We start from the raw sequence: 15,810 nt of genomic DNA on the forward strand, positions 1-15,810 counted from the left end.
CCCTCTGCCAACCGCACTGTCTGGATGAATCCTGCCTATCCACGCGCCGGTACTGCTCACTAACTTCAGCATCTCCATCAAATCACACAAGGCCTTCATGCATAGAAAGGGGACAACTGTCCTCTTTACTGTCATTTCTTCTTCTAGGACCTGAAATAATACCTGGCACATGGCAGGAGATTTTAAAAAGTAACAAATGTAAATAAACCTAAAGTGCTGGGAAGCCAGGGGTACCCAGCTCCATTCCCGGGTGACACAGGATGAGAATGCACCAAGCATTGTTGCCGGGTTTAGGTACCCTTGATCTAGTTATGGGAACAAGGCCGAAAAAAGCTAGTGATCGGACTGTGTCATATGCCTGAGCATGCTGCGCAGTTCAGGAAGTGGCTGTACTTGGCTGTGGAGGCTGGAAACCACTCCTGAAGGAAGAGCGCACGTGTGGGGCCAGGTTAGGGCGATTTCGTTGGAGAGGGCAAAGCTCTAGCGCTGGAGAGCGAAGGGGCACGTGCAAGTGAGACAGGGCAACCACACCTCACCACACGGCTTAGCTGTGGTTGCTCACTTCATGCTGGTCAGCTGGACCTCAGAGATGCGTTCTGTCCTTGAGTACAGGCAAGAGGCCGCGCCTTCACCCGCTGGCCCGTTCACAGAGCCTGTGAGCGTTCTCTGCGACGGCCTGCCCTCCATCCTCACTATGGGTGTGCTGTAAGACAGAAAGCACTTTCTGTTCTTTTCAGGGAGCTGGGCACAGGGTTTTTTGGAGGAGAGAGCTGTACTTCCTGGGAACTAGGTTTTCAGAAAAGGGCTTCATGTCTAGGAAGTGATAGGTCACACCAGCAGGGCACAGAGTTCTCCATGACTGCTTGGCACAGCCCTGGAGTACTGGCATCCACTCTTGCTCTCACCTGTCTTCAGAGCGAGCTGAGTTCACATTTTCAGTCAAGGGCAAGGGTAAGCTGGTTCTCACATCAGGGATCTGTAACAATGAGTGAACAACCACAGAGGCCACGACAACCAAAAATAATTTTATCATCTGCAGCAAAATGTGTCTGCCTTCCCCTCCTTAGAAATCACTTTTTCAGTAAGCTGGCAAATAATCAAAGTTTGCAGTCTTCATATACTGGTTTGGAAATGCTCCAAGGTGCACTCAACAAGGTGTCCTCCTTCCAGAACAAATGCATCTTTAAATCAGTCTGTTTTGTTGTCCTGTTCATAAAAATACGTCCCATTACAAACTTTGATCCCTCGCCTCATTGCCTTCTGCACGGCTCTCTCTTATCTTAATACACAGCGGTCTAAATACTGAACACAGTGGAAAAAATCGAATAGGGCAGAGCCCAGACCTGCAAGAGGGGCCCATCTTCTGCCCCTAGTTCTCTTTCTGATGCCTCTGGTCTGTGACTGTGCATATGTGGCCAAGAAGTGGTCTTCAGAGACGAAAGGGCTCCTACTTGTCATGTTTTCTGCAGCCAGTGGAAGCAGTGGTGCTTTCCGTCTTGTGGCACTTGTGTGGACAAGGGCGGGCCTAGTCTCAGGACGCACATGAATGAGATCAGCCTGCCTTTGGCAGGCTCTGAACGCGCTGGCTGGGGTGAAGGCACTTCCTCTTGCTTGTGAAGAGTTATAAAACAAACCCCTGAGACCCAGCTGACCAGGCATGAAGAAAAGAACCCAATCCAAGCTCCGGAACCAGTGCGAGTTCTAGAGCTGGTGTGCACCTGTAGGCGCCCCTTGCTTTCACACACCTGGGCTCCCCATGCCTCACGAGGCGCCAGCTGAACCCAAAGCATTTATAACAGCCCCTCTCACTTTCCAGTGCTAGTGACCTTGCAGAGCGTGCACATGGCCACTCTTATTCCCTCTCAATCACATTTCTGAAAATAAAACCTTTCTATTTTTCAGGTGGCAAAGCTAAGTCTCAATAAATTTAAATGCGGGCCGGGGATTTAGCTCAATGGCATAAGTGCCCATCTGGCAAGGCCAGATTGTGAGTTCGATCCCTGGTACAGAAATAAATAAATAAATAAATAAATAAATAAATAAATAAATAATCAATCTGCCTAGTAACACAGTATCTTCGGGACCTTGAGTTCCTAGGCTTCCAAGCTCAGACTCCTCCTGTAACTTCTAACCAAGGGGAAGTATAACGACTGATAACTGTGTCAACTTGAGAAGTTGAGAACTTAACTAAGTAGCACAGCAGTTCTACATAGGGAAGCAGTGGACATGCCACAGTGCTGCTGTTTGGCTCCAGGATGCTGCAATTCATTGTGTCAACGTGAGAAATTCAGAAGTTTCATGAAGTGATTCAGCAGGGGCCAGGGGCCTTCCTTACTCTGTAAACATCCTCATCCACCCAGACTGTGTTACACCTGCCCTAAGGCAGGCAGCCTGCATACAACATAAGGGAGGAAAAAGGGCTTGCTCTCCCTTTCACCCTTGTTGCTTTTGCCATCTTCTGCCACCATGAACTGTTGTCCCTCTGCCATGCTGCCCTGCTTTGGAGCCAGCTGATTATGGACTAAAACCTCTACAAATGGTGAGCTAAATAAACCTTTCCTCCTTTAACTTTGGGGGGTCAAGTATTTTGTCCCAGCAATGACAGAAAAGTCAGTAACCACAGGAACCTATCAGAATCAACAGTAGAGTCTTAAAAACTGCACATGCCCAGGCTCTACTTATCCATGTCTGGGCTTAGGAGGTTTGAGGCACCTGTGTTTGGATAGTGATGGGTTAGTCCAGTTGGGAACCAGTACACAGGATTCCTAAGGCTAAGGTCACTCCTGAAAGTGTTTCATGGAGACGCTCCACACAATATATCCCACCATAGCTGCAATAGCTTCTTTTGTTGCAAGAGTCCTCTTGCTCAATTCTCACTTAAAAGGAACTGATCCTTCTCAACAAAAGAGTCCTCACAAGTCAGCCTGTCTAGAATACCCTAAAGCAGTTCCTAGTTCACAGTTGGCCAGTCTCTGGAGATGACATGAGGTAACAGAGGCCTGGCTGGGGACTAAGTGTGTGAGCTTGGTGGACACAGCCCCCCGGGCGGGGGGCAGGGAAATACTATCAGGTAGTGAGCTCTGGCTATATTATCATGGCCAGGGAGTGCCATCATCCACTTGTCAATTTCAGGGAACATAATCAGTCTCAGAGCCGTGAATCCATGTGACAGCCATAGTTGGTTCACTGCGTCATAAACATTTCAGTGGCAAACAGAGTTATCATCCAAGGACTGATTTCTGGCATTCTGAATCTGAACACTCAGGTGAGGGGAGGATTAGAAGTGTCTGTCCTTAGAATGTGCCGCTTTTCCTGGCTCTGATTCAATTTCTACCCCAGGACAAGGGTCTAAGGAATTTTCTTGCTTACAGTAAATGAAAAAATTATTTACTGAGTATGTGCCAAATGCCAGGCTGCTTGCTAGCTGTCTTACAGATGCAATGCCATTTAAGTATAACTCTCAAGGTAAGTGAGAGCCCCATTTCACAGACAGGGAAACTAAAGGACAATGAACTTAGGAAGTAACTTACAGTAACAAGGCTGAAAAGGAGAGGTGCTAGCATTGCAAAACATTGAGCAGGCCTTTCCACAAATATTATTTATTCCCTAAAGGTAAAAACATCTACCTCTGCAAAGTAGTGACCTCCCGAGCACAGAGAAGCCATGAGTCACAGGAAAAGTAATGTGGGTGAAGGTCACGCCCTGAGAAACAGGGAAAGTCCATCCTTGGGTTTTACCAGCCCAGGTACGCGATGTACTCAGCTCCTGCTCAGCCCCATGTAGCCCGCACACTTCTCTGCAGCTCACTCACCCAGCCCTGCGCCCCGGCCTTCCCAAGGCTCACCCCAGGAGATGAGGCTCCTGCCTCCCTCCACGAGCTCCTCCCCTCCCCACTGCGTTGGTTTCCCCACTGGCTTCTCCCGAGCCTGGGCTTTTGGTCTGCTTGGTCACACCTCGTGAGTACAGACTTGCAGCTGTGTTTTAGACTGTGCTTATGCTGAGTAGCTGTTTGGGCAATGTCTGCTGAAGGGATGGTTATCCCATCAGCGCTCTCTGTGCTCTCCACCTCCGACAGGCAGGGCGACACAGTTGGAGACATCCTGTAACTATCCTGCTGCTGGCGAGAATCACATGGAACCGACACAGTATTCCAGAATGTTCTGGGGCTCATTCTGCTTGGTAATGAGTCCAGTTATGCTTGTTTTGCTTTTAATGTAGGAGACTACTATTATAATAAGGGAAGAGTAGGGGACGGTTCCAAGGGCGGTTTTAAAAAGCAGTTTTCCGAACCAGCTAAACAGTAAGGATCCACTGATCCCAAAATATAAGATGCAAATGTTACAGCAATGCTTTATTACTTACACACTTCTTTCCTATATATTATTCTCAAGAGTCCTTTTCCACACAGGAAGTAATCAAAGCTGAGAGAAACAGAGGTTTGTTTGTGGTCACAGCTTTCACATTTCCATCATAAGAACGGGTGCTGTTTGGGCTGCAGATCCACAGCCTGCCTGAGTAAAACGCACGGCTCACTGCTCACTGACGTGTGTTTAGTGCTGGAGCACAGGCGGTATCTTCTGCTTTGCCGTCATAGCAGCAAACTGTGTCCCAGAACAGGAGCGCTGTCCAGTCAGTGCGGGCCGTCGGTCTGCTCTGCTGCTTGCTTGCTCTGCTTGTCACTCCCTCTAGCCAGCTGCGCTCACTGCCACTTGATAAAAAACCGCGTGGCTGTGGTCCTGGGGATCAAAGGCAGAGTGACCATAACCCCTCGCCTTAGGAGCTGTAACTGGTTTAATCCCAATTACACCGTATCAGACCTGGAAGGCCACCGCCTCCGTCACCTGCCAGCAGTTGGTGGTGCTGCAAGGTGAAGGTACTACTTGCAGATTTTAGGGTTCGTCCTTCAGCAGAGTAGGAAGACCCTGAAGAAACCGATCATGATGGGATCACGCTATCAGTAAGCGCTGTGGATCGGGGATGGAGGAGCTGCGGGAGACAGAAGGGATCGGTCCCTCCACCCTAGGGGACCCTCCGTCCCTTTTCCATTCCCTTCCCTCCCCTGCAGCCTTTGAGCCCGTTCCAGGTGCTGCGACAGACTCTGGACTCCACAAGAGGCTCTGAAAGGTTGTGCTGGCCGCTAGGACAGACAGCCAACTCACAGGATGGCATTTCAGGTACACAGTATCAGGAGATGACCAACCTGAAACTGGCCAGATCAGACCTCTCTGGCTGGGTGGCTTCAGGCAAATTACCTAACCTGTCAAAGCCTCTGTTCTCAATTCCTCCATTTGTTAATCAAATATTTATTAACCACCTACTATGTACAAGACACTAGGATGTAACAGTGAACAGAATTAACAAAAGATTAAAATCTATGGCAGTGGTGGCGAGCCTGTGGCACACGTGCCGCAGGAGCTGTGTGTATGACTGAGGGGTCTCAAAGGTTCGCCGTCACTGATCTACAGTAGGCAGCGGTGCGCAGCCTGGTAAAGTCAGTGCACTGAAATGTGGGTACTCAAGGGTGATGGGCAAAGGGCCCCTTAGGAAATGAGAGGGACTAAGCTGGCTTGGGGTCGTCACACTCCACTCCCTCCGGTGGGCACTGTAGACTCCTTCCCAGGACCAAACCTTCTTATCATTCCACTATCCTAGTGAAAGGGCAAGAAAAACTGTACCCACATGTAAGTCTGAAGTAAGTAAGGAGAGCTAGTTGAAGTTGAACTTCAACTTTTCCACAGTGACATTTTTGTTTAAAAACAAAATAAAACAAAACACTCAAAATAGTAACTGTTTTCACGTGACTGACACATTCCAATTGTGAACTTGGAACTGGTTTTCTATGTTCCTTGTGGGGAAGTCAAGTACCAGGAACTCTGACAATAACAGGGGGCTTTGATTTGGGTTCCGTTCTCACTAGAAAAAGGCTGGGGGAGAGCACATGTAAAAGTGTTGACTGCTGCCCTGAGAAGGGAATGCAGCTGCTGTTCCAGTGTAGAGGTGGAGGGAAGGTGACTCGGCGTTTCCCAGAGCACCCAGAGCAGCAGCTCTGTGGTGGGGAGCAACAGGGAAATCTCTACTTAAACTGTCAATTCAGAACACACCTAAGAATCTTTTAAAGGTGAAAACATCCTAGCTCCACAAAACAGGCCAATAAGAAATAAAAAGGCCAAACCACAAGTGACCTGTGTCCAACACAACACCCAGCTGGTGTGGTGCTAGAATATCAGCTGGCGGTCAATGGCAGACAAAGTCTTTCCCTGACCAGCCGGACAGTGCCGGTCTAGCTCTCCAGCTCTCAGGACCCGTCACCCTCCAGGCCCAAGACGCAGGCAGCAGTAAATCATTCCAGCTACCGGCACGGTTCAGAGCGAGATGGTCAGTAGTGATTCCCTGTGAAACGTGGCAGAGTTCTCTGGACTCCAGCAGAGGGCTGCTATGCTGAGGCACCACTCGTCTTTCTCCAGGGGTCAGTGGTCCACCTCTCTGCACGCTCTTGTGAACTAGGACACACCACAGCACGATCTCAGGCTGCGTCACACACAGCCTGCGGGTTCTTCATTCCATGCTAAAGGCTGGTCCAGATGAAGCGCATCAGCTGCCTACTAAGGCCTTATTGTGTGTCAAGCGATTTGAAGCACTAAGGAAACAAAGTTAAAAACAGCTCTCAAGGACTCCATAGTCCCATCAGGAGGAAAGGTGTGTCAATGCTGTGTGTCAAAACCAGGTCTCCCTTATGAATGTGGCCCTTGTGTTCTCAGTGTGGGGTGTGTATGGAGGAGTGTGTCCACACTCGAGGCCTAAAGCATGTCCAGGTGACTAAACAGAGTTGCCCCAAGAGTCCTCTTTGGCCTTTATATTCACGTGAAAAGAACTGATATCATTTATAAAGCTCATGCTATGTCATTTAATTCTAACAGCATTGTGGATTTTCTTGGTAGGAATCCCCAGCCCCATTTTTCAGTCGAGACAACTGACACTAAGAAAGACCAAGAGACCTGCCCATCTGCAAAGGTCCTGTGGCAGCAGGGTTATGAACAAAGTTCTGTGAGTCTCTTCAAGACTTCTCCCGGAAAGAAAGGGGCTATCTGTTCAACTGACTTGGCCATAGTTTAACCCCCATGAACCTGCCTGTCTCTGGTCTACTGCCTAAAGGGTTGATCATCCACAGGCTCAACCTACCTCAGATTTAAAGGACTTGGAAAAAGTCGACGCACCTGTACCTGATGGGTTGAGACCTTTTCTTGTTATTATTCTCTAAACAGTACAGTGTAACGAGTACTTATATGCATTTATATTGTGTTTGGCATTATGAGTAAGCTAAAGGTGAGTGAAGAGAGACACACACGTTCTGCACAGGGGACTCGAGCATCTGCAAACTTAGCGATGAGCAGGAAGGTCCTCAGACACACCACCGCTGGACTCCGCGAGGCTCCTTATTCTTCCCTCCTTGTATCTCCCCCATTCTTTCCCTCAGACTCCCCATCTCCACAGAGTCAATCTGCCTGCTTTTCCTAACTCAGTGGTTCTCAAAGTCTGGCCTTCAGACCTGCAGCATCGGAATCACCTGAGAACTGATTAGAAATGTAAATTTCCAATCTCCCCCAGACCTACCACGCCAGAAATTCCGGCAGTGAAGTGTGGCCCAGCAGGCTCCGTTTCAGCACGCTCTCCAGACTGTGCTGCATTGGAAAGCTTGAGGACCACTCTGCACTAAGCTAGAAAACGATGCTCCCCATGTTGCTCCACCGTGATCACCTGTCTCCCACGTACACAAGCCCTGCGACCACGAAAGAAAGTTATTTGTCTGGTACCAGCCAGCAGCTACAAAATGAATCACATCCAGTGAAATTCTTCTGGGGCAGTTTGTACAGAAACCTGAAGAAGAGCTAACAGGACTTCCGTTTCCGGTCTGCTCTGTGCAGCCATGAAAACTTTTTAACTTAGCACCCTTGCCCCTTGTCAGACCCAGGGCTCAGCTCTCAGGCCAGGAGCCCAGCACATGGGGCAGGGGTGTGCTGACAGGTACCCTTCCCTAACTATGAAATGCAATGCTCCAAACTCTATTCAAAGTGGTAGTTACAGCTTACTCCAACTACAGTAAATGCTAACAATAAAATACAAACTTCACAACTGTACTACTTTCTGCAGAGCCTACTGTAACTTGCATGAAGACATGAAATGCTAACTTTGAAACTACATCTTGAACCTGAGACTCCTGATTTATTCCTCATGGGCCTATCTACTATAACGTAACGGGCATTTAATACATTCTTGTTAGTTATCTAATGGAGCTATCCTAAAGCAGTAAGTTTTTACCGGAGGGCCGAAGGCCCCTTGTCACCAGGGCATATTGCCACGTGGAAAGAGTTTCTTTCTCATAAGCTCTGCACATTTTTGCAGACACACTCTCCGAAACAATGGTTAACTCTGGACCCAGAGCACCAAGTTTACAGACAAGGGTAGGGGCCAGCTTTACACCCTTGTTTTCTTTGTGGAAATCTAATGTCCCTCTCTCCTACTCCCTTGGTTGATCCAAAAGTCTCTGATTTTCTCCTAAAATAATGAAGGGGAAAAGGGTTCTTCTCTTATCATCTCAGTGTCTACTGCATTAACATTTGTAAGGAACAACAAAAAAAAGGCTGCCGAGGTAAAGCCGAGGTCCTGCACAGTCACTCTCTGTGCCCACCGTATGGCATGTACCTGTGATTCCAAAATTCAGAGAAATTGCATTTGAAAAATGAGGAGCCATCAGAGGTCAGAAACAGACACATGCATATATATATATTCCTGTTCAGATGCTCCAAGGAGGTGGAAATAGGCGCCAGAAGGATTCCATTGCCCTCCTGTTCCGCCTCCTTTATTTCCATTTCTTAGAAACTATCTGTGTTTCCACATTTGCACCCAGGGACAGATTCCCAGAGACAAGACAGAGGAAACAGAAGGAATCAGATTCACAAAAGATCTAATTTGGAACATTAATAATTACAGCAGCTGAAAAGCTTATGAAAGCAAAGGACCCTGTGAACAAAACATGACAAGGGCACTTCCCAGAAAGCAGCCTGGCCACGAGATTACCATTAACAATGAGGAAAAAACCAGATTTCGACTGTGCAGACAGATTTGGAAAATTTTTCACCTTCACTGCTTGGATTCTTTTTTTTTTAAACAGCAGTAGATTGCATGAGTTCGACAAAGGAGGTAAAACAAAAGATAGCAAGAGTCTCATTCTGGATAAACAGTTGCTATTCTGTATTCATAACTCTACACCAGCAAGAGCAGCTCAAATGGGGCACAAGGTGGGGTCCTGGACACATTCACACACGATCAGACCAATTATCCACGCTGCACTTCTGCATGCAATAAACACCGCTGACCCGCAGCACCTCTGTGCCTCCGGTCCCTTCGCTGAGATAAATCCCACCAAATGCAGAGGCAAACCCTTTTTTGTGTGTCAGAATGAGCCAGAGCCTAAGCTGTCATTACACAGCAAAAACCTAGCGAGAACAAAAACCCAGCAGCAGGCTGATGTAGGCAACCCAGAACATACCTGAATTCTTCAAATGCAAACATGACCTAGTCAGAGACAATTTCCTTAGACTGTAGGGTGGTCTTTTTGGTATAGAGGACAACCATTTAGTCAGTCCGGTGGTGCAAAGTGCAGAAAAAAGAGGCGGGGCTTCCACACCCCCCCAGTATTCTGAAGTAAAAGGCTTTCTGCAGACAGGGGCCTGCAGCCTCCAGCTCCGCCAGCTGCTGACAAGCGGCAGCTAACAGAGGAGGCAGCTAGAAAACCATGTGATCATTCCAGCAAGTCTGATTAATGCAGTGTATGCTTAGGCTTCAGGGTGGGAGCGGGATTAGTCTCAAGAAGTAAGTCCTGGGTAAATCATGTAACCCGCATCCCTCCCAGAACCGTGCAGGTTGAGGCAGGTGGGAGGGGGTCTAAAGGAATGGAAAAGCAACCTGTTCCGCTGTGATGTGCCTGATTACCTCATCTTCCTGTGGCTGCTGCTGCTACCAAGGCCAGCCTGACCTGTGTTGTAAATGAGCGTAGTATATGGTGAGAGCCTCGCTACACTGCACAGCAAAGCTAGGTCCTGAAAGATTCTTCCACATTCTGCACTGCAGCAGGCGCTGCTTCAGAACCGTGAAAGTCCCAGTGTATGCCCCCCACTTTATAGCGGCTAACGTGACCTTGCAGGTCCACCATGACTAGCTAAGTCCTTCACGTGATCATCCACTGACTGAAAGCGTAATGTGTACCACTCATTCCTTGAAGTACAAACACTGCTGTAATAATTTCAGAACAGAAGTTAAGAAAAATAGAAATGAGACGTTAGCCAAAAAAGGAGAAATGTTTACCAGTCTGTAAAGCCCAGGCTGGCAGGCTTTGGCAAGTGCGCTGCGGCTGTCTTCTGGGACTTGCCATGAAGAAGAATGCTCCACATTTGGATTGCAAATCTTTATAAACTAAGGGAGATGGATTGCAAATGAAAACTTATGAGGCACACGACTTTTTCACAAGCAGCTTTTTCACTAGCTGGACTTCTCCCTCAGAGGAATTGCCCTGAGGCCAGCCCCTCTCCGTCTGCCCTGCCTGAGCTTTAGCTCTGGCTTCGCCCCCTCCGCCTCTTGCATGGGTAACCAAACTTCCTGCTTCCTCTGTCTCTAAAACTCTGCCAAGGCAATTTTTCTAAATCCAATTTTGATGTTACCCTCTGTTAACCCTGTACTGATTCCTCAGTGCCCATCAGACTAGATAAAAGGCTTCAGCCTGGTGTCCAGAGCCTATTCCTCCAACTCCTTCTGCCACAAAAACTCTCCCAAACCTCTGAATTCAGCCAGCACTCATAGTTCTCCAAATAAGGCAGAGTCTCCTTTCTTGGGTCCATGGCCCAGATGGACTTCTTGCCACACAGGGGTCTCAGCTGCTGCCTCTCCAGGTGCTGCCAGGATCTGGCAGCTCTCTTTCCTCTGTTGTGGATGGTGCGGCCTTACATACACATTCAGGGGTTCCAAGAGGGCTGGGTGTCCATGTGGGACTCACTCCTGCATTCCCAGGGCTGTGCTTGGTAAGAGGAGGGACGGGTGCCTAAGCTCACATGGGTGCTTTGGATGAGGGTGACACCTCTGTGGTTACCTCTGAGGATTTGGGGTCCAGAGGCTGACCTAGAGAAGTGCAGGGACAGAGGGCCTTGAGGGCAGACTGAGGTATGGGAAGACGAGGGATCCCTGCAGTCCCTGCTGACCTGGAATGCCTTCCACAGACGCCCCAGCAAAACTCCTCTCCGAGCCCCTCTGCTGAGCTTCTTGGCAACACCTTGTTATCACAGCAAACACTGGGTATTTTTAGTCATTAAATAACCCGGTATTAAATCCCAGATCTGCCACTTACTAATTCTGTGATCACTGGCAAACTATTGGAATTTTCTGAGCTTTAAATTCCCCATGCATAAAACTGTGGTAATATGAATACTGCCCATTCCTCTCTCGTGCAATTGTAAGGAGCCAACAAAACAGAAGCGCAAAAGCTCCTATCAAACATTCTTCACCCTTTTATCAACTCAAAAGATGCCCCTCACTGAACACCTCTGATTCCTGGAGGGCTCTTCCCTATGGCAGTCCACCTCTGCTGATCAGTGTCCTGTCTGTTCATTGGTAGCTCATTTACTTGGGGTGAACGGATATTTCCGTCCTGCAACTCTCCAGTTAAGGGATCTGTATCTGTATCTGTGTCTGTATTTTGGTACCTGTAGACACCAAAATTTGAAGGTCTCGAATTGAGTATACAAAACAGTGTGGTATTTGGCTATATCTACACATGTCTTCCCACATGCTTTAAAGCATCGCTTAATTAGTTGGGATCTTAATGCTATATAACAGCAATGTAAATGCTGTGTAAATAGTGTGAGCTACATAGTGAGTCCAGATCAGCTTGAACTATGCAACGAGACCCTGTCTGAAAAAACAAAACAAAACAAATGCATTTCCCCCACTATGTCAGTTTTTTCTGCCATGAATCCATGTGTACAGAGCCAACTCGTGTGTGTGTGTGTGTGTGTGTGTGAGTGAGAGAGAGAGAGAGAGAGAGAGAGAGAGAGAGAGAGCAAGAGAGCATATGTAAAAATCATTGTCCCAAGTCCCAGGTTTAAAACACAGTTCAGGCCACCCAACCTAAAGAAGAAAATAAACATTTTCATTTAGTTTTTCGTTTCTTAAACTACTTGGGTATAGTCCTAGATGGGGTGGGGCAAAGGGCAGCAGGAATGAACTCTACATAAGCTTTCCAGTCCTTCACAGCCGCTGGACAGGCCAGTAAACAAGTGGTCCTCCATAAGTATTTCTGACTGCTGGGCCTGCTAGTGGATGCCTAAGGGCAAAATCTCCCCCTTAGCAGTCTGCGCAATGCTAAGGGAGAGGCAGTGGTGTGACTTCTAGTTCTTTGGCCAGGTGGGCAGTGCTCTGATCTGCTTTTGTCTGGTGGAGCCCATAAAGCAGGTCAGGGGTCCGGTGCAGTGGAGGCCCAGGGGGGCAAAGGACCTGTAGACCCTGGGCCTGCTGTCTACGGTGACTCAAAGATTCTCTTACTCAGTGGGTGGGCTGCACCTTTCAGGGTTACTCATAAAATCCTGGTAGACACAGGAGTTGGCAGAAATGGTGAAAAGTCAAATGCAAGTACATTGCAGCATCGGTGTATGGAGACAATTTTATGAGATACGCTAACTTACTCTTAAGAAAACAAGGGCCGGTGTATGTAAGTAACCTGCCACTGTCACACAGCCGCTGTTGTGTCAGAGCACACCTTGCACTGTGGCGAGTCTCCAGTGGGTCACGCTGGTCTGTGAACACCCAGGATCCAAATCGCTCAGGCTTCCCCCAAAGAGGAGTTACTCCGCAGAACGCAGGACAGCCATGGCCAGCGGCCCTGACACTGTGACCCTTTGGGGCTATTTTATCTGGTTGGACTGGCTAATTCTCAGATTTTTATGGTTGGCAAGATACCTTTAAAGCCAGAAAACCAACTAAAATGCCCAGAGAGTAAGGGGTGGAAACTGAGCTGAGTGCGCTGAGATCCCAGTAGGACCAGGAGTCTGGTGAACCAAGGCCAGGCTGACCCTTGATCACTGCTCACTGCAATCAGGAAGCACGAGGATCAGGAACCCGAGCCAAGGTGTGTGGTTCCCAGCGGCCACAGGCTTCTCCGGAATACAACCCAGAGCTCCACGAGATGCTTCTGGGACCACACAATGTTTTTATTTTTTAAAATTTTATTTAAAGAAAGACAAAACAAAACAGAAACTGGGCAGAAATAGTACATACTTTCAAAGAAAAGAAATAAACTAATAAATCACTAGTTGATGTATACATATTATCCCCCCACAAATAACTGTTTAAGATACAGAATGTTTTTAAAAAGTCACATCAGGTCTCCACTCGCCACAATGAATGCAGTCATTATGTACTGCAAGCGTGTACTAATAAAAATAAACATTTAAAAAAAGGATTGAACAAAAAACCTCCACAGTCACGTCAGGTCAGCTACCAAAGACTATATGTGCATACTTCAGGACTCTATTTTCCTTTGTGTCACATGTACTACAGTTTTTGCTTTTTATTTTCAAAAATAACGCTTCTGTGGAATCCTAATATAAAAAACTGATAAAAGTAGAAAGGTTCTGACTGGAGAAGGTGGAAGAGCCTCTTGCTAGTCTTGTTGCTAAGAACAGAGGCCTCCTGACTGGTTCCTGCTGTCATGACAGAACCTTCTCTGAAGTTCCTAGACAGGCAGGCTGCCTGAGGAGGGAACACAGGACACGGGGAACAAACACAAACATTTACAAGAGCTGTCCCCAGACCCTGACAGTTTGTGAAATTAAGGGAGGATATTTTAAGCCAGTGTCCTTAACTTAACCTACATCTTGGATGTGCAAGCAATATGTCTTCTCCTAGGAAATAGTTCTCTAATAAAGTAAATATTATGACTGATACATTGTGTCAACTTGAGAAGTTTAGACCTTTAACTAAGAGACTCAGCAGGGAGCCAGGGTTCTTACTTTGTAAATATCCTCAGCCTGTGCAAGAGGGTAAGGAGATTTTGTGAGCGCTATACTTGCCCGGGAAGTGGGAGGGTGGCCTGTGTACAATATAAGGGAGAAAAGGAGGCTTGCTCTTCCCCCTTTTCCGCTTGCTGTTTTTGCTGGCTGCTGCAGTTAAGTGTTGCCCCTTTGCCTTGGAGTCAGCTGATTATGAGCTGAAACCTCCACAAACTGTAAGCTAAACAAATCTTTTCTTCCTTCATTTTGGGTGTCAGGTATTTTGTCTCAGCAACAGAGAAAAGTAACCATGACAGTGAGCTTGTGATTTCTTAGTACTAAATCTTGTCACAGTTCCTTTGGAAATGGACAAGCAGAGAGTTTGAGACCCTGATGTCCTGTGCATTTGAAATGTCAACTAAAGCTCTCTTCATTTTTTAGGTTGTAGGCACACAGCCATGATGCATGTGCTGCAAAATAAGAGCCGAGCATAAGAACAGAGTCTACTGTGCCAATCAGCTAAGACAAGAATTATACTTCTGACATTTATGGATATGCACATTCACTACAGCACTGTGCAGAGATGAAATAGAAGGAGACATAAATGGAAATCACTTACGATCATGACTAAAAATACTATTCTCACCGCCTAGGGCAGAGCTTTCCAATGAGCAGGGGCCTAAGTGGTAACAAGAAGCACTTGATAACGTCCCCAGACCCTGCTTTTCCTCATCTCACTTCTGCCCCCCAGTGAAGACCATCCTCACTTCCCTGATCTCTCTGCCATACTCTCTCACCAGACAGTTGCCAGAGACAGCTCTTCAGTACAAATCCTCTTCTTTTTCACTGTCTGCAGGATAAAATCTCTGCTCCCAGATTGGCATCTGGCTCCTCTGCAGCCTGACCATCCTCTGCTCCAGTACACCTTCCACACATGATGACCCGACCGCTAGCATGGCCAGGGGTATCCTCACTGACCTCACCCCCTGATTCATGCCACCTCTGCCTGCTCTCCTTGGTCCCCCCCCCCCCCCCCCGCCACAGTACCTCTGAGGGTATGGAATCCAGTTCTACTGCTACTACCTGAGAAGCCTAAGGCAGATCCTTACTAGGCTAAGCCTCAGTCTTCAAATCCTAAGATGGGAAAGATGGCATATATTTTGGGACATCTTCAAAATGAAATGCCTGGCACACAGTAACTACAGTTAACGGTAGCTGGTATGATCACTTATGTTTCAAAATTCCATTTATGTGTTTCTCATCTTGATCCAAACCAGCCTACATGGGTCTCTAAAACTCTGGAATTTCTACAAAAATTAATAGTCATTTAAAAAACATCTCACATATTGCCTTGTACTGAGTAACTTGGCCCACTGCCTATAAATAGACAAGATTTACTGGATGCAAGAATTAGCTCTCTATAACCCCGTCACACATGAGTCCACACCCTAAGAAATATATATGCAACCTAAGAAGCAATAACATGCTTGTTATGCAACTATAGCTTCAAAAGAAATCCATTATAATGGGACACTATCTCTAAATTCTCTTATTTTGAAATTACAGGGAACCCAATAGCACTAACCCTGGTTTGTAGTTCTACCTAAGTTTCAGAGGGCATGAAACATTTGTACAGGAGGCCTTTGATTAAAAATGTTTCAAATTCATTGAGTGTCTTTAAGTTCTAGTTGCATTAACATTTGTAAAAATTTTTAAAAATGAACCTCCTTGAATTGATAGAAAATGTGTGAGTTTTACAATCCAAGCTGTCTTTCTC

The 15,810-nt window shown here is 47.1% G+C and overlaps 1 protein-coding gene across 2 annotated transcripts in view; it reads right to left on the reverse strand.

Moving 5' to 3' along the window:
• Positions 1–15,810, reverse strand: part of Evl (Enah/Vasp-like) — a 142,271-nt gene that overhangs the window by 83,726 nt on the left and 42,735 nt on the right. The window contains exon 1 of one of the 2 annotated variants that reach the window (XM_023562035.2): positions 9,548–9,746. The exons of the other annotated variant lie outside the window; for it this stretch is intronic. Within the exon in view, the coding sequence (XP_023417803.1) occupies positions 9,548–9,570 (23 nt within the window). The 5' untranslated portion in view covers positions 9,571–9,746. Of the gene's footprint in view, positions 1–9,547; positions 9,747–15,810 lie in introns of those variants that run through there. 2 annotated transcript variants of the gene reach the window in all.

Source organism: Cavia porcellus, unplaced genomic scaffold, assembly GCF_034190915.1.
Source record: "Cavia porcellus strain 051 isolate PalLab524CR breed Dunkin Hartley unplaced genomic scaffold, mCavPor4.1 scaffold_31, whole genome shotgun sequence".
Taxonomy (NCBI): Eukaryota; Metazoa; Chordata; class Mammalia; order Rodentia; family Caviidae; genus Cavia; species Cavia porcellus.